The sequence below is a fragment of the Lytechinus variegatus genome, chromosome 5 (assembly GCF_018143015.1).
Source record: "Lytechinus variegatus isolate NC3 chromosome 5, Lvar_3.0, whole genome shotgun sequence".
In the NCBI taxonomy this organism is placed as follows: domain Eukaryota; kingdom Metazoa; phylum Echinodermata; class Echinoidea; order Temnopleuroida; family Toxopneustidae; genus Lytechinus; species Lytechinus variegatus.
The window spans coordinates 2,605,533-2,625,346 of record NC_054744.1 but is presented as its reverse complement, the minus strand read 5'-3'; the positions used below and the strand labels follow the sequence as shown (position 1 = coordinate 2,625,346).

Here is a 19,814-nt window from a genome sequence, read left to right as displayed (position 1 = left end):
AATTGTGACTGCGCCATTAATTACACTACATTACAAGTTACATAAGGCAGTCGGTTCTTTGTTTGTCTTTGCTATGATACACAATCCTGTCAGACATTCCGAATGATTAGACTTGGCAAATAAAATTAGGCAAATAATTAAGCACATGAAATGCCCATTCAAGGTGCTCATCCCAAAAGTAGTTCATATGCAGGGGTAGCTCAGCAAGGGGGGGGGTCAATTTTAGCCCCCCCCCCCAGTGATTCTAAATTATTTTGTAAAACGGGATCAGGGAAGAGGAGAAGGAGATCAAAAATAAAGAAGTAATATGAAAAGAGGGGTCTGGGTCGTTTACTTCTACAATGCAACTGTTAATTCACCAAGAAAAAAAATGATTTTCCTTGTTTTGGGGTGTGCTTGGTACACTACATATTGGCTTTAAGTAGGTTGCTAGTAGTCCATGGTTGCAGGTAGGACAGGTAGCTAAGAATAATCTGCACAATATTTTCAGGTTGTTGGTGTCTGTTCTTAGATGGTGAGTGATTGATTCCTTGGTTTCAAGGGAAGAGGTGGTTATTATATAATAGTTTTGGTAAAATTTGAAATGGGATGAAAGGGACCAATGCAGAATGATTTTGACCAGACAGATTCAGACTCTGGCTAACTATCCACGACCGAGGAATCTCTGTGTATGCACTTTTCAAAAATAAGATTTTTGTGCATTTGAGATACCCGCATGTTAATCACAAGTAGATCTAATCTTGGATGTAATGTATATTGCAACTTGAATATCAAAAGCCTAAACAGTATTCTCATCAAAAAGGTTTAATATAAACAAAAGTAGCAAGAGATACTGAAAGCAAAACAATATGTATACTCCAATTCCACTGCATATGATGTACATCAGGATTGATGAGGTATTGTTGTTAGAATCGTCACCTTGGTTATTGTTGTTCTGAACCAAATAGTTCACAAAATTCGAACTTTTGAAATTCACGCTCACATGCATTTAGACCCCCCCCCTCTTTTTATTTTATTTTTTACAATTTTACAGGAATAGCTATTCCATTACACAATGTAGGGGAGACCGGGGTAAGTTGAAACATTGTAATTTTATTTAACACCTGTAAAATAAATTTAGACAATACTGCCCTCAATTTATTGCAATAATAATTCAACACTGTTGTGTTATTAATAGCAATAAATTGAGGGCAGTATTGTATAAATTTATTTTACAGGTGTTAAATAAAATTACAATGTTTCAACTTACCCCAAGTTCCAACTAACCCCGGTCTCCCCTACTCCAGAATTATCAGGGAACATTGTCTGACTGAATACCCAAAGTCAATATATGCAGACCTGAGTTTAGTGATAATATGCATTAGGCCTTGTATGCATCAACAATAAGAATCTTTGTAATGACTCAAAGACAATAAGAGATAAAAATGTTGAGCAGTACATTGTTGATAAAATGAATCAATTAAATAAATACTCGGATCCTGATAAACATGTATCATTCAAAAGAAGTTAAGAAGCCAATGATAGAATGACTGCTGACTAAACCTTTTCAGCAAACCATCAGTGGAACTAGTTTTTAAGATTAATAGAGTGTCTTGCAAAATTCCCATGAACAAAATGATATAATAGTTTGTATGCTGAATATGTGTCCTTTTGCAACATGAAAGAGTCATAGAGTTGTGTTCAAAATGTATTAAATGCAAATTATTTCTGGCACTACAGTCCATACATCAATGCAACTAGGTCAAGAAATTAAAAGATTGCCCCCCCCCCCCGAAAAAAAATTAATCAATGAATTAATATTTGATAATTGAATGAAAAAATAGTACAATACATAAAAAGGAGAATTACACTTTTTATAATTTTTCTGCTAATCCTTGGACCCCATGTTGAACCCATAAGGGCACAGAAAATGTCAGGCCTATCATCATTACTAAGCCCCTGATAATCCACCTTACTATATTGAGCAAGTGTGTGGGAGTTTGACATGTTGCACCCTCTGTTTTGATCTATTAAACACCTTGCATATTACCAAGTGTAATGAGAAAGGCTGACATTTAATCAGTGAATCAGTAAAATGAAAGTATCTCTTTCAAGGTGAGAGTATTGTTCATAAATGTCAGGTGATGGGAATCTATGTATGTTTTCTTTCTTTTTTCATTTACTCTTTTATATAAATGTCTCATGCATTCTGACTAGCACATTGACTGGTAATATCAGATAAGCCCAACCTTGAATTCAATTCAACCTAGGCCATGGTTCAACTTTGTGCTAAAATTATGGGAAGACCAAAGTTATACCAATATTGTTTATTTTGTTAGTTTCTGATGGATCCTGTGCATTTTCTTCATGCTTTTATAGTGAAGAGAATAAAAATGTGTAATATTCTCAGGTGCATAACCCAGATTATGAACTTAAGGTATTCAAAAAGTCATCAGGGAAAGTCAAAAAGGGTATAAAAAATTGCAAAAACTCAAGAAAAATTCTCAGCAGTAGCAAGAAGACATTCTGGAAAAATCAGTTGGGTATCAAAATCAGGGATAGGTCTTCTCTTTCTTCTTTGCAGTCATTAGGATTTCTCATTCCCCATGCATGTAGGATGCTTTTCAGGAAGTAATCTGCAACTTAGATGATGATGTGCATGTTGGTCTCTACTCGAGGCATATTCCTCAGATTCTAAGACAAGCAATTTCGTACATGTATGATGAACTTCGCCCACATCCATTCATTCATGGATATCATTGCCATGACACAACTAGTAACATGGTATAGTTTTTGCTATTGACCAGTTGGGCTCATATTATGGAATAGCATAATGACTGTTTGTCAACATTTGATGTTTGTCATGATGAAGTCTTCAGTGAAATGTTTGAATCTCCTTTTCTTAAGGCTACGGAATTGAACGGGGGGGGGGTCACAAAGATTTAGTGCAGTAGCGTGCATCCTCTTAGCATGATTTGACCAATGCAGTGATGTTTTTTGTAGGGCATGAAACTGGACATTTAAGTGCAACTCTAAGGCCGTGTTTATGCTTCCACTTTTCAGGCCAGAATCAGCGTTTCCAAACATGGTTAGTCCAAAACACGGTTGCGTCCATGCTTACTTTCATTTAAACGCTGTTTCAAAACGCCGATCATAAACTCACAAAAAGGTGCGTCTGTAAACGTCGTTTGACTAGAATCAGGCTTTCTGGGGAAGCATAAACACAACCGCGATCGTAAACATGTTTAAATGACGTAATTTGGTACATGCTTCCGGTGAGATGAAAATCCGCGGGCGATATTGCTCCTTGCTTATCTCCACGTAATAACAACAATCGGAAAAAAACTTTCGAAAAAAGGCGCGCCCAATTTGACCTCGTTTTACAATGCGAAAGCCAGCTGGAGATCATGATTTGCTCAGAAAAGTTAAGCATAAACAGCACTCTCAGAACCACGTTTACGATCGGCGTTTTGAATCGACGTTTGAAATCGCTGATTCTGTCCTCTCAATGGAAGCATAAACACACCCTAAGTCTTAGACACCGTTCTCACTACCTTCCTAAAACTAGTTTACTGGTTACTAGTTCATTGGAAACTAGTTTAACGTGTAGTGAGAACGGTCGAAGCGATCTTCCAAACTGGTTCGGAAAACCACCTCGCGATGTAGTTTTCAAGATCGCTTTGCTTCGTTAAATTGGTTTTAGCGTAAGTGAGGACTGAGGACACAACTGTTCTTTGGGGAGCATTCTTCGCACATTTTGAGTGCGCTACTCCACACGACAGGTGTAGAATGCCTACCCTGCGGTTTAGAATTTCGAGCGAAATGTGTCACCCCACTGAGAGCATTTCCATAGCAACAAGATCGATTTACGTGAAGTGATTTTGAAAATCACTTTTATGTGATTAAATGGGAACGCTAGCAAAGTGATCTTCCAGTTTTCTGAATCAGTTTCCAGTAAACTAGTTTTAGAAAGTGTAATGAGAACAGGCTCATACTTTTTGTTAACTCTTTGTGAAACACCCCCCAGAAATGGAAAATAAGGTCCCATGACATTTGCTCCGGCGACAATTATTCTGATGGAAAATCTGCATGTTAATCCAAACAAAACTTGAAACATGGATAAGGTCTCTCTTTCTACCCCCTCCAAAACTATGAATGAGGGAGCATCAGCATGTCATGAATGGTGTTACCCTCACTTCCGGTGTTATCATGCTGGAGGCGAATAATCCATATTTGGTGAAGCATGTCGGAATAACAGATTGATGCTCACTAATTGGTCCCACAGCATGAGGATCATGTCGTCATACAATCACAAGTGGACCTTTGCAACCACTCAACCGTGACTAGGTTACTCGTGCATAGCGCAGACAAAATTGACGTCATACGTCCATTCATAACATAATCTCTGAGATTTTCATACTGTAGCAGTGACCTTTTCCATATATACAGTCAAGAATTCATTGTTTAGCTGGCTTTTATGACCTTGTTGTTTTCCTTATTTCATGATATTCCTGACGGAACTTGATCATAATACACTCATGCATATGTTTTGATGATGTCATAATGCCCATCTGTTTTAATGAATTGGAAAAATGGAAAGAAAAAAATCCAAAATAAGAGTTACCTTCTAAATATGGAGGGCCAGCATGAAGCATGCCGATGTTACATAACATCCACATTGGATCTTAAAAAGATAGTTGTTAGAAGCATCCGTTGCAAATATCTATTTTTCAGACTTAATTTGGTCATGAAACCATTGCTAAAAGGTTTATTGAGAGAGAAAATACATTTGTTCAGTGAGAAAATACATTTGTTCACCAAATACAACCTGCTATTTCACTTTTAGATTACAGGTTTTGAAGTAATCATGTTATCTCTCTGTGCAAGGAAATTGTCATCTATTCTTAATGTTTTGTTCCATTTTTTTTTCAAATTTCCAATTTCTGTTTTTCCCCTTTGATTCAGGAAGTAATTAAAAACCACTGAATAACATAGGGCTTTATTATCAGGGAAATTTACCTTGTAGGATGTAGAAAAGAGGATGTTTTTTTTTTGTAGCTTTTTTGTTTTTGAGGGAGGATGTTGTTATTAAAATAGATTTGAACATGCACGATATAATCACTGCAATCTATAACTGAATAATCAAATAACTAATATATCTAGCATAGCAATGTATTGTAAAAAGAAAAGTTGCTGTGGGCAGTGTTTATCATCATTATCCACTTTAGTCCACCCCTTCCAAGATTGAGCTATTAATAAACCATTACAATTTGCGCATGAGCAGATGAAGTTCATTGGCAGTTATAAACAAGAATATTGATTTTTGTTATCACTGAGATCAGCATGATTATTAATATGCTATTTTAAAACATACTTATTTTCCCCATTAAGAGAATAACAAAGTGGTCAGTCCTATGAGGTATTTGGCAACTGGTCAAACGATAGCCAATTAGTTAAGAGTGGACTATGTAATTGAAGCTTGCCCACTGAAATTAACATAACCTTTAAGTTGTGTCACCCGGTCTATGCTCTGGATCCTTTTGTAAGAGTTGCATGATTGCTGATCGGTATACCAGGCAAGCTTGTATGATATCTTTTAGAAATTAACTATATTGATTGAGTACCTATCCAGTTGGAGAAAAATATGATAGGTTATTTGCAAATAGTTGTTTTAGGGCAATTCCGTCAAATAATCAACCTTTTTGTATGTCCGACCCCCATTTTTCTCAAGTCTTACTTCACATCATAAACTCACCAAGTCATGGTCCATTGAGAACACTATACAGACTGTCAGAACCAAAAATTAGAGACAGAAAATTCCATGCAGGTCTCATGTATATGGGCTTGGGTTTACATATTCTATGGAATTGCCCTTTAGAACTAATTAACTAAATAGCTTATTCGCTTGAAGATGATCCCAACACCTCCATTATGTTTAATTTCCATGGTTAACATGCTATGATTTGTTTTGTAATTTAAGATATTGTCTAGTTCATTATAGCATAATGAATTATGTAATGAAGGGAAAGTTTATGAAAGTTGTTTTGATACAGCCTCGGTCAAAGATCTCTAAGAAGCGAAAAGGAAGTTGTCTATTGTTGATGTTTTCACACCCTACATTAATCAAATGCAGGAGTGTCCAGTTAAGAGCTCAATTCATTATGATAATTGGCCTCATGAACTGAACTATAAATAAAATCAAATTGAGGAAATGAACTTGTATGAGGTATAACTGTTTTTTCCTGTGCTTGCCCGTTTCCCTTTCGTCATTGTATTTATTTATTACTCAGGGGAGTGATGGTTTGACCGGATGTATTTTGTCAAAGAACTTCAAGCAATTTAGTAGTACCAAATAGATGAGTTTTATAAAGTACTTCATGAGTAGTACAAAGAAATTTGTTATTACGGACCTATCTTGAGTGCATTTTAAAAATGCAGAATTCAATTACTGTAGTAGGCTGTATAGTACAAGCCTTACATGATTGTATAGTCTAAATCTATATATTATCTTACGAAATGACCACTTCTATTATTTCTAGCAAACAACAATAAGATATTGACAACGTTTATTAAATATTAGTGTTTAATGCTCAATATTAGCATTCATGTTTTTTTTAAATAATATTTATAGATCGAAGTGCGAAAAACATTTTTTTCCTAATCAAGTCTATTCTGTAAATTTGCAGACAAATTTATTCATCATTTGAGCTTTAGGGAAGGGAGGGAGGGTAAATGAAGGGAGGAAGCAATTTAGTTTACTGCTAAACTGCAGATCTATAATATTTCTTCAAGCCTTAGAAAGAAAAATATCATTAATTTGGGGAAGATAATAACAGCACTCTTTATCTTCTCCTATTTGTCAATAATTGGGTATGTACATCAAAAATGTGAAACTATGGTGTACTTTAATACAACAGGTGATAAAATGATGTGGTTAATTAATGAATGATTAATGTTCATTGATTAATGGCCCTCATGAAAGGCGCATAATTAAAAAGAGTCCACTTAAATTACAAAAGATCCTCATACGTCTTCATTGGATTCTAGTAAAAGCAGAAATAGGAATAGGGAAAATAGATGTTATACATCTTTATTCTATTGTAATGGGTGATGGGGTGCATGATTCATTTTGTTTTGTTTTCTATTGGACTGATTTGAATTGAACTTTCGTTTCTATATTTCTACTGGAGTGGTTGGAATTAATTACAGTTGGAATAGCTCTATGTCTTGATACATATTATTAAAATAAGATTTAGAGTCATAAATCAAAGCAAGTCATAGAGAATAGAGAGAGAGGATGAGGAACAGAAAGACCTTAATGACTGTTCAGTAGACTATGTAGAGATAAGCTTCGAACAGCTTGTGTGCCGACACACACAGGAACTCGACAATCATTGATACCGCAGTCTGGTGTTGGAGAATAAAAGATTTGAGAATAAAAGATTGCGGCTCACTCGCTAGCTTGGGGTTATTAATACATTCAACAGAAGAGAGCAAAGGGCTCCACAGAAGCAGTCAGCGTGGAGCAATCCTTTCAAGGTATCTGGAGTGTACCGCAGTTTAGAAGGCTGGGGAAGAGAGCGTGTAGTGCCTTACTTGGAAAGGGGATGAGCATTCAACAAACTAAAGAATAAGTGTCGTTTTGGAAAAAGTCCTTGGGGTCATTATGGAAATTGTTCGTTCAGATCTGAGATATATAGAACTTCAATAGCTTGCTTTCCCTCATTGTTTGGACCTGGATTGGAAAATAAACTGCTAAAACGAGGAGAAGCTGTTCAAAACTTCAAGGAGTTTGCACACTGTTAGACCCACATTACATTTATTTTAGATACTAGTCCTTTCTCACAGCTCCACTTGGAAATCTTCATTGTTTTGAGAGGACAAGCTTGTTTCTTTTGTGCTGAGACTTTTGACCTGAATCTGCAAGGGAACTACAATTTTAGTATTGTTCAAGACTTTTTAATCTTGTGAATGATTGTTTTGACGGTGGAAAGAGATTAGAATGCAGTCTTTGCAGACCCTACCAGCTCTACAGTCGCACAATTGGTGGAATGATTTTGGCTTCTATTGTAAGCATTTCATAATTTCATTTTCTTTAATGTTGATTCAACTTTTATTTTGTGGACAAAGAGGCATATATATCAAAGTTTGAAATCTTTTCGGTACCGGTTTTATGTTCGAGTGGAGATGCAAACACAGGAAAATTTCATAAAACAAATAGTGATTTCCGTTGAATATTGTTTTAACTATTAAAGCTACTAAATTCCTTGCATCTGATTGGGTCAGTAAAAATTAGTCAGTAAAATCATAGATCACAAGATCCATAAAAAGTTCCCCATGTTTTCAGTGAAATAAGTAAATATTGATATTTGCTTACATATCCCAATTACATGCATGTAGTAGGTGCTTCGGTGGTATGCAAATGTATAAGGTTCCACAAATAAATGTGTAACAACAAATATTTGAGACTTTTTAACAAGTAAAGCCCAGTGTTTATACACAGGTTGGTGATCTTTAAAGTGTATTTCTTTAAAAATGATATAGATCTGCCATTACATGTCAAGTCATGCAAGAGCGACCACATAATGTTGTATATTCAATCCAAAATTGAGTGAACAAAAGTTTTTCTTACTTCCTAACTTTTGCGATGTAAATTCTGCTGAGCTAATTTAAAAAAAAATTGACATGTCTTTTGCATTAACATGTATCATTATGTTATCGTACGGAGCATTAGACAGAGAAATCATGACATGGTTTAGTGAGCACTCTTATTTACCAGTACTCTAATTTTTTTTCTTGAAAACTTGGTATTTCCTACTTTAAGAAGCAACAATTGTGTCTTAAACGCATGATCATTCAAGCATTTTCAGTTTTCAGAAATAGATACTAAAGGCATTGTGTGCAGCAAGAACTTTCCTGCCAAATAATTTTGCTTAAAAGGCTATTTTGAAAGGAATGGAGAAGGGGGAGGATACTTTTTGTTGTTGCTTGTTTGACTCTTTATATTATAGTCAGATTATCGCATAGACTTCAGGGAGCCTTACCCAACAACACTTTCAAAGAAAACTTAGCAATCAGGATCCTATTTTAGATTAGGATCAAGTGAGTCGGAGTACTTTGAGAAGTCATGAGTGATGGGTTTTTTTATAGGCCTAAAAGTATGGAAATGATTTAGCAAAATTCATATTGAGTGTATTTGAGAGTATAATCCATTCATTATGAATACATTATTTTCTTGTTTCCGATTTTAAATCATTCTTTTGTTTTCATTTAGATTTTAGTCATTTATTATTTTTTTTATTTATTCATCAATTCATTGTTTCATAGACATGTGATGTCAATCAGATATAAGAATAGAGTGTTTCCGATAGTTTCAAATCATTCTTCTTTTTTTTTCATTTAAATTTTAGTCATTCATTTATTTTCTATATATTTTTCGATTTATTCACTAATTCATTTTTCCAACGGTGTTTACAATTACATGTTAAAATAGAGTGATAGGCTTTACTTGATATTGCGTACAGGAAATAATACATATAAAATTGCTTTTTGATAGAATACAGACATCTTCATCTGTCCTTACCTATTCATTCTTTTGTGTATTTATCATATTATATAGCTTTTGCAAATTTTACCCAAATCATCTGACTTCCAACCTCCAAATCTTTTAAGCCCATATAAATCTTTGGTAAAGGTCGGTAATGTCCATATTACTTGATTAAATATAACAAAAGTTTATTTAGTAGCTGTTAGAATTGTAATTTGGCATCTTGCACTCTCTTGGTATTGTTTTTAGCTATACTAGTATTAATATTTGAAATGACCTTTTGATTATAAACTATTGCACATTGAATAATTGGATATGTTAGAAATTGTCTAATATCCCATTATTCATTCTGTACTAGAGTTATATAGCTACATACTAACATTATAATATTGTGAACTTTCATCAGCCTGTTTCATGCTTGCAGAGGGGGTTTTATATAAAAACAACAAAAATATGCAGATATTTCATTTTGAACAGGCAACCTCAATGTATATTGAGGTTTTGATAATGATATAAGAATGTTAACTTTATCCAGTAAAGCACATCTTTATGTTCCTTAATATCATGATGTTTTAGGGAGCATAAATTCATATGATCTAAAAATGAATGTGAATAGTGACATGTTTTCCCTTACTTAACTTTGAATAGTTTATACAGTGTACTGTAAATCATTGGGTACTACCAGGACAATTCTCATTTCAATTCAATACAGCCTGTATCTGAGGTCATGTATCGTCTATTCTTAGAATCTAAGGTTACACTCTGATATCTGGGTAGTGTGTCATGAAGATTTATGTCAGTGATTTTTCACTTCCAGATGTTATAAGCTACTGAAATCCTTGCATATGATTGGCTGATAGCAGATTAGTCAGTGAAAATGATTGTGAGATGTTATGTGAAACACTCTTCTGATATCTGATAGCAATCATCCAGTACATTCACTGATAACTAGTATATATTACATACACCAGGAAATACATTAAATACAGAGGGAACATGTAGGGAGATAAAATTACTTTTGAATAATGATGATCAATGTTCATGATATAGGTTCTTATCATTTCTGAAGTTTGGTGTCGATGCTATGCACTTTAAATATTTTGGGCTATATGAAGGATGTTAAGTCGAAATTCTAAGCCATTTTTTTTAACTGTGACATTATCATTCAGTGCCTTTTTCAATTCTAACCCTACAATCTCTGCATCGACAAGGAAAAAGGAACGAATAAAGCTGCTGTTGATATTCACATGAGGGTAAAATGTGGACCCTACTTTTGTTTCAGGGTGGGTGGGTTGGGGGAGATGGGTTGGGCCAGGGTGGGGATGGGGAGGGGGCATTGTAATTACAAGGTAGACACAACATACTCATGTGCAGACTTTAAAGACAACCTTACATGTACATGTAAACAAGTGGTCTTGCTTCAATATCAAGAGTATCCTAATCAATTATTTGTCAGTTTTCCCAACCTTAGATAGTGTCTCAACTATTCTATTTTATGATACTTGGATGAAATATATGTGTACCCTTTTAACGTGCCAGCATGCACATCAGGCAGTTGAAATCTATACCCTGCTTTCGCCAATTTTGTACTCTTTTCATTTTACGCAGGTACAATGCCTGATAGTGAGCAACAACCCCTTTTATGTGCTGTAAGCGTATGGTACCCACTTTGTAAATCCCCCCCCCCCCCGTTTTGGGTTCCTAAATATTATTTTGTTTCACAGTTGCTATATAGAATTATGTATACCATTTTATATACTGGTACATGTAGTTTAATATTTTATTCAGAATATAACCTAAAATGAGCTATTGAGAGACCAATAAATCAATAATTCTTGGAATTGGAAGAATGACAACCGAATCAGAATCTAGCCAGCAGATGTCATTATAAATGAATGAATAAGTTCTGTGAATCAGATGTTACTGATAGAATTGTGGGAAGTTGAAAGAGAAAAGGTAAATACGCTCAATGCCTTTTAGTGGTCATTGTATGATATGTTATTTAATTCTTATCATGCTTGTGGTTCATGTTGACTCATAATAAGACATTATGTGTACAAAGTTGATTATGGAAAGGGGAATTTAAAATGAGCTCAAAATTATCAATACACATTTTCATAATTGTATCTTATTGATTATATCCCCTTGGAATCGTTTTACCCATTTTTTGCTCCGACTGTGCAAGTAGTGAATCGTGATGCATATCTCATGGAAGCTAGGAGCTGCAGTATTCATCATAATCCTTCTAATTATTCAGAAACTGAGAATTCATGGCCCCTTCTTTCTTTTCTTTTTTTTATCGTCGACCTTTTGAGTCAGCGTCGGGTGGGATGTGTCATCGGGTGGCAATTGCTAGCGATGTTGATGTGTGATGCAATACAAAGTAAACATCAGATGAGAAAGAGGGGAATATCAGCCCTGGCATTTGCTGTGTGGATTTATAGACTCCAGGCAAAATGTCAAGGAACTTTGGGTTTTATATCGTTGATGACGAATGGCAAGGGGATATGAGGTGAAAATGTTGCAGACAGCATGTCAACAATTCCTCTTTCAGTATTATGGACTGTCTTTTTTTTTCTCGAGGTTTATCAAAGTATGTTCAAAAGATTTTGTTGCGTCACAGAGGCCGAAATGTTTCCAGCCAGTGCTAAAAAATAATACAGGCACTTTTTTCTCAGATTTAAAGAGCATTTTATTGTTGATTACTTGTATACACCAATTTGGTTTGGTGGTGTTTTCATGGTAATTTCTAACTGGGGGCTTCAAGTACGCATAACATAAAGATAATGTATGCACTGACATAGCAACGCACCATGCTCATGGCTCATTACATAAATGTTTTCTTAGTAGGGTCCATGGTTCTGAAGAAGCCCCCCCCCCAGTAATGGTAGCCATATTAAGCTACAGGTTCAGAAGTTGGATTCATAGAGCTAAAAAGAGAGTAAAGCTAATTGAATACTGTGTATTATTAAAACTGTGTTTTTGTAAAAAAGGGCTATTTAATATTGATATGCAAAAATGGATCTTCATTTAGCAATACATGACATAAAAATTAGGACTGTAGGTCATAGCGAGTGTCTCTGAAGGATTAGCCGTGTTACTTCTGATGGCAGCGGTGGGATAAGCAACTTAATGTGGAGTGCTCTGCTACCACAGTGACAACAAGAACAGTCTTGTGGTCTGCTAAGATGACTTTACTTGAAGACACATATAGACGTTAGCGCTTGTTGTTTGACAGTAATCGATTTTATTATTACTGTACATGTGTTTCTGCTGAACATTGTTTGTTTTACCTTTAAAACTCTCCTATTATAAACTTATTGCTGTTGCGGGGGCCATCAGGTAATGCGATAGACTTCAACTTCAAGTCCTTGTCATGAAAGTTATTCAGGAGCTGGGAGCAGATCGTTGTGAAGCCTGTAGGCAAAATGGCACAATTGCATTTAGGAACCTGAAGAATATAGACTGACCTTTTGATTTAATACTTGTAAACGCATTACACATTACCTCACCATTGAAACATGAATCTTTAACCAAGCCTCTGATAATCTTTTCTTTCCTGCAGATGACACGAAGGCCAGTTTGCAGCAGCGTGGTCTCCTTGAGCGATCCTTCTCAGAGAGCTCCAACTCCACCATCCTACTCTCGACAGGAGAACTAGAGAAGCTAATAGAGGAGGCCAACCAATCCCTTGATGAGGCTGATGATAGTGACATCGCCGTCATCGTCCTCCACAAGGATGACGAAAACCAGGGTCTTGGACTCACAGTCGCTGGAGGCATAGATCAAGAAGTCCAAGAAGTAACAGTAAGTTAACAAGTCGCAATAAATATCAATTGGGCCTATGGCGGTTATTCCCTAATTAACATTTGGTCTATGATCATTGTAGTTTACCCGGATGTTGATCGTATTCTGCTCATCATGTGATTTTTGTAAGGATTAGCTATCTTTAAAGGTTAATTCTGATTTTGGGCACCAATTATTGAGATTTTCAATAAACACATTTTTCTCAGATGTGTATGTGTGCGACAGTATGTGCAAGAATATCATGCTGAACACTCACCAGTCTCTTAGTAGTTCATGATCTAATAGGTGTTTATTGTGTTACTATTGATGGCACCAGTCATAGGTTCAAAACCCTAGTGACCCATCAGCGTCCCTTCCCTGTATACATTACTTTAGGTGAGATCATACCAACCCCCCATCTGCCTTACACATATTTTATCTCATTTGTTCATGTTTTCAAACAATAGCTTTTTTGTGGAATATATATCTCATAATGAGAAACCAGGGGACCTGTTCATCAACATGTTTGTCTGACAAGTTTCAGATCTGACATCTTTCCTTGATTCTGATTGGCTGAAAAGCACTGTTCCTATGGTAACTTTTGGATAAAATGGGACTTTTCGGATAAAAAGTCTGAAAAAGTCCTTTCATGAAGCACTCCCAAGGACCCCATTTTAGGATTGATTACATTGACCATCATATGCAATCAATTTCACAATCGATCATTAATTGTTGTGTTACAGACCCCAGGAAATAAACAGGGATTCATTTTCTTACAATAATTTTTTTTCAAATTTCAACTTCTTGCTGTCAAAAGTCAAAGCCTGGATAAAGCTTTGCTAAAGGGTCAGTAATATGAATTATACTTGATCATCAACTGAAATTCCAATAATATGTACGTGTAGTGGCCAATGAATCTTCTTATGAAATTGTTTGAATTGATTTCCTATTCTTATTAGGTCCATAAAGTGATTCCCGGAGGTCTAGCGGACAGGGATGGGAGAATACAGAGGGGCGACCGTCTAATATCGGTCAATGGGCGAGTCTTGAAGGATGTTAGCCACAACCAGGCCCTGGGTCAACTGAAAACCAAGAGGAGGGATGTTGTCCTGGTGGTAGCGAGGCCATTAGAGCTGGAGGAAACAGGTGAAAGAGGGAATTCTCTTTAAAGGGTGATATAATAATAAAATAAAAATAGTAATACACAGTTCTTGTATAGCGTATATCACAATTATGAATAATGTCTCTATGTGCTTCCAAAGGACTTGGATATTATTACCCCAGCTGTAGCTTGGCAGCCATACTAAGATTACAGCCCACATGCACTGCCAGGTACCCATTCACCTCACCTGGGTTGAGTGCAGCACAATGTGGATAAATTTCTTGCCGAAGGAAATTATGCTATGGCTGGGATTCGAACCCATGACCCTCTGTTTCAAAGTCCAGAGACGAATCCACTGGGCCGCAACGCTCCACAATATGCAGTAGTTTCTGCAAGCACAGACTTCTACTTTGACACTTTGTGTAATCTGCTCACACAGACTCAAATTTGACACTTTAACAAATAACACCATCAGAGACTAGACTGTCAAATAAGACGCAGCCACTGTACAAGACTGAATCTAGTCTCATACTTTATATTGCATCATGCCGGGCGCAAACCAAATTATCAGATCTTGATGCGATGTAAAAAAAAGGATCATACATTTGATTGAATTTTAAATTTCTGAGAAGTAAAAATCAATTTATTTGAAGTTTCGCATATTGCCCCCAAAACAGAAGCCTTGTGGTCACAGTAAATTCCAAAAATCGGCTTCAAGTTGCAGCTGATGATGACATCATTACGATTTGGCATTGAATTTGCTTTTATTCCTACAGAGAGGGTCGAATAGACTGGTATTTTTATTTTGGTATTCATCTCATTATTCGGAACACTGATCATTCAGACATTATGGGTTGAAATGTTTATATCAAATGCTATTTTAATTTCTTTGAAAATCAGATCGCAATCGATCGTGTAGTGTTTACAGCAAGTTTAAATGATTTGTTTTATTTCATTTCTCCAGAGGAAGAAGGAGAGACAGATGACATAGAGATGGCGAAGGGACCAGCCGGACTCGGTTTCAGCGTCGAGGGTGGGCGTGGTTCGCCAAAAGGAGATCAGCCAATCACGGTCAAGAAGATCTTCACAGGGGGCGTGGCAGATAGGAGTGGCTTGTTACACGTCGGCGATGAGATTGTGGAGGTGAACGGCAGAAGACTTTCAAACTTGACTCACTTTGAGGCATGGACCTTCCTCAAAGCAGTCCCTTCGGGTATGGTGAAGCTAAAGATCAAAAAGCCATCGAAAAAAGGGGATGAGAAGGACAAAGCAAAGGAAAATGTCTTGTCAGAGGAGGTCTTGAAAAGCTTAGAATGAAAGTCTTGTCAGTTCAGCATATCAGGTTGAAGAGAATTCTTTCGAAGTCTTGTCAGTCAACCCATCAGGTCAGACTGAATTTCTTCATTGTTGGTTGGAGCAACCATTCTGGTTATACTGAATTCCTGTGATGTCTGTAGGGAGCAGCCGATCAGATTGAACTGAGATCCTACAACATCTGTGGAGTAGCCGTTCAGTTTTTACCGCGTTCCTTCGATATCAGTTGCATCCGTGTCTGAGTCATCATAGGCCAGTGATGTCATTGCCATAGTTTGCCGAACAGTAGCCATAGAAGAACTTCATCCAAGTTTCTCCTGAAGAACACTGCCCTTTGAATCAGCACCACAACTGGTTATTTTCCAGATGATCAAGTCTCATCACTCTTCAAAAGCTGCATCAAGAATGGTTATTAAAATTGAGTCCATTGTGAAAATGAAAGGCATGTATACTAGAATTACAAACGCACTTGAAGCATTTAGCAGAGGTTTTTCTGAAGTGTCCTGTCTGATAATTGAAGCAGGATTTTTCTCATTAACCTACCAGATGTGAGGGTCACCGTAGCTTATAACGGTCATCAGTGAAAAAAAATCGCAGAAAACTGTGCGCATCAAAAAATTTCCCTGTGTTGCTGGAAAATCAAGATTCCATTAAAAAATGTTTTGTATCATGGTGACATCTTCTATTAAAAAATCAAAGTGGCGATCAAAGGAAATGACAACAACTCTGTAACTGGTGCTTAAATGGGATTACTATTTGAACCCATTGAATCTGTTATCTGTAAGGTCCTTATAGGCTTTGTTCCAGGGCTACCCAGTTCCTGGAGGTAAATGGGTTAGGTGTGCAGACTGAGTAATAATGAATCTTGTGGTTGTGTGTAGATGATTGTTCTGAAATCGACCAGTTCGTAGTTACTTCATGGACAATTTTGGTCGAATGACCTTTCATTTCTTTCATTATGATAGGCAGATTTCAAAGCAAGATATTACGTAAGCTTGCCTTACATACAGGATGAAGAGATTGAATAGACCAGGTGACTAGAATAGCACACCAATGAACACTTTATGAAGGTATTTGTTGCATTCCTACTTTGAATGCAGATCATAGCATGTTGCACAATGTACTTGGCAAACTGTGAAATGACAGTCCATGGACGCATTGCTGTTTTCTGTGGATGTAAATGAAAACTACAATTCAAAAGAATATATGAATAATCAAGACATCAAAGTTGGTGCTTATCTCATCAGATTTTAAATCACCATGTCACTTTAGTACAAATGACCTTCCTCTGATCATGCATAGAATATTTTGATCATGCGCAGAAAGGAACTACGAACTGGCTTATTGGAACAGGAATACAAACCAGAGGCCTGTTTCATAAAGACATACTAGCATGGTCACCACCATGGAAATCTTGATTTTGATTGGCTGCTGAGCCCAGTTTCTGATGAAACCAGCCCCCAGAGTCAAAATAAAACAAAATCAGAATCAAACAACATCAGAACAATAGAGATGACCAAAAAAACTTCTTTTTTCATTTTGAATTATCAAATTCAAAAGAAGACACAAGGTAGCATTTATGTGACATTTTTTTTTTAAAGAGAATGATCTTGAACAAATTAACACACATTTTAAGCTTCAGTGTTTGTCATACATTGATTTTGGAATATAGAGTAGTGGGTATACCTATATGTGTAGTTCAAGTGAATTTGGACCATACCGGTAATTGAACCAAAGAAGAGAGGTGAAACAGTCTTTCCTTTTAGATTTTCTTTTGTCTGAATGAAGAAAAACAGCTATTTTCTTTGAAATCGACAAATTGGTTTATGTCTTACAACGTCATGAATCGTCCCGTGATGGTCTGTTTTTAAACTTGGATAATTTGATGGGGAAGATATTCAGTCCTTTTGGTTTATCATTTTCAAGTCATTTATATTTTTGTTTAGAACACCTCAACCAGATGTTTGCAATACGCCATAAATTAATTCATTGCTTCAGTGACCTTAAAAAACAAAATTTCTTAGAGAAATGATAATAATATTAATGAATCAATCGTCGTTCCACATTTCTGTATGAGATCACTGTCAGGAAAACATCAGTGACATCTTTAAATTGGCCACATTGTGGAAATATGAAAGAATCATTGTCTTTTCCATGCAAATTGGATAACTTTCATTTTTCAGAGCATTTCTTATTAATTTCTGATCATAACTTGAAAGGAAGACAGTTTAAGTTAAAGATAATTTTAAATTTTGCCAATTTGAAGAAGAAATGTGGTAAAGGGATTTTGTACTTCATTGTTCTGAAGGGTGGAATGAGATTGAAATTGTTTTTCACACATTCAAATTATCAGCAGCAATACGGAATCCTCCAAAATGAAAAAAGAAATGAGATCTAGAAAGAGAATCAATGGGATCTACCGGAATGAGCTAGGGCTTCCATGTGGTATCGTGCATGACTGCCCAAGCGAGGGCAATAATTAATAGGAGGGTGCCGTAACGAGCTGCACAGGTTGAAATCAGTGGACCAAATATGCTAGTGTTTGTGTGGGAGGAAACTGATGATGGAAAGGACAAAACAGTGATTATCATTGTTTGATGAAATGACTTAATTGAAATCATGATTCAGTCAAAGTTAATTAAAGTGTTAAGGATTCCCTTTCGACGAGGTGACCTTGAATATGTTTGTTGCATATGATATGCAATGGTTATTGAAGCCCAATAATATCTAATTTCTGAACATCATTATTATCAACTATAAAGTTATATTTATTCCAGGTATGTAAAATTTTTGATGAGAAAAATGATATCAGTATAGCAATAAAAAGAAAAAAACACTGAAGTTGTCAATTTGATTTCGAAGAAGGAAATCCGATCAAATGAGGCTTATAATAATTTCTGGTAGGGATAAATCAAGCTTCCACCGATTTAGAATCCCTGTAAATGTTTTCTGTGAAATTGTCATTATAAGTTCTGATGTTGCCATCAAAGGAGAGAGTTAGTTCTGTTTATCATGTTTTAATGAGGTCATTAGGCTAATAAGAAATATGTGTGTAGATCATTTACTTTTGATTTATGGAAAGTAATTATTTGATCTGGATCAAGTCCAAGTATTGATGATGAATGTATGTGTATATTAGATTCATTTGTTATATTGTATAGATTGGCTTTCGTGTAGTATTGTATAGTGTACAGTGTATAGATATATATATAGTAATATATATGGAGTGAAAATATGTATAAAATTGTACAATGTCCCGCTTAAAGTCAATCAAGCTGGTGATTTGTAATCTCCATATGGTTTTGCATGGGCACTTGAATATCTATTTCAAGTGTGCTTTTTGTGCTTAGTGCGTGGTGATGATTTGTTTGAAATTACAGTTTTCTGTCCGTAATGAGAAAGGGATAATAATTTCACTTGCAGTAGATTTACAGTGATCCATACTGAAATATTAAACATATAAAATCTCTCTTAAGACCTAATTATTTTAGGTGCTAGTCTTTTGATTTGATATCATCCTTATCTTTATTCTCACTTTGAAATGCGATTCATTGCAAAGATAACCACACGACTACAGTCGCTTTGTTTTCTTCTGTTAATGAAAGAAGTTTTGTCGTTTAACTTGTAGATGGACCTTTAGCTCTATCAAGGTATATCAGTTATCTTAAGAATAAGTGCAATATATGACTTGTTTATTGATGTTTTTATGTGTGCTGCCATTTATATTATTCGTAATCCTCCAAGTATTATATAAATAATGCATTATTTCCCCCCCGTTCTCAATGTGATGAAACATTTCTTCAAAAATACAAATAAGTGAATTATTTATTGATTGATTTGGCCATGAAATGCTTGAAAATCCAATAATTCTCAATTTTCATACTATTTCCATGATGTAATGATATCACATGTTTGTGCGTGCTGTGCAAAATCGCATTGGAGTTACATGTATTTCAAATACAATTTTGTTTCGATTTGATAATTGAGATTCCAGGCATATTATACGCAAATTAAATAACAATTTTGTTTTGTTTGCATATGCATGTATGTGTGATAAACTTTTGAAGTATTAGCCTTTTCTTATTA

General features: G+C 35.6%; 1 protein-coding gene across 4 annotated transcripts in view; it reads left to right on the top strand.

The window, feature by feature from the left end:
- Positions 1-16,329, top strand: part of LOC121415060 — a 164,462-nt gene extending 148,133 nt beyond the window's left edge. For all 4 annotated transcript variants that reach the window (XM_041608140.1, XM_041608139.1, XM_041608138.1 and 1 more), the window contains 3 exons: positions 13,092-13,333; positions 14,272-14,458; positions 15,379-16,329. In XM_041608140.1, coding sequence (XP_041464074.1) covers positions 13,092-13,333; positions 14,272-14,458; positions 15,379-15,731 — 782 coding nt within the window. In that variant the 3' untranslated portion in view covers positions 15,732-16,329. The remainder of the gene's footprint in view (positions 1-13,091; positions 13,334-14,271; positions 14,459-15,378) is intronic.
- Positions 16,330-19,814: the final 3,485 nt, after the last annotated feature.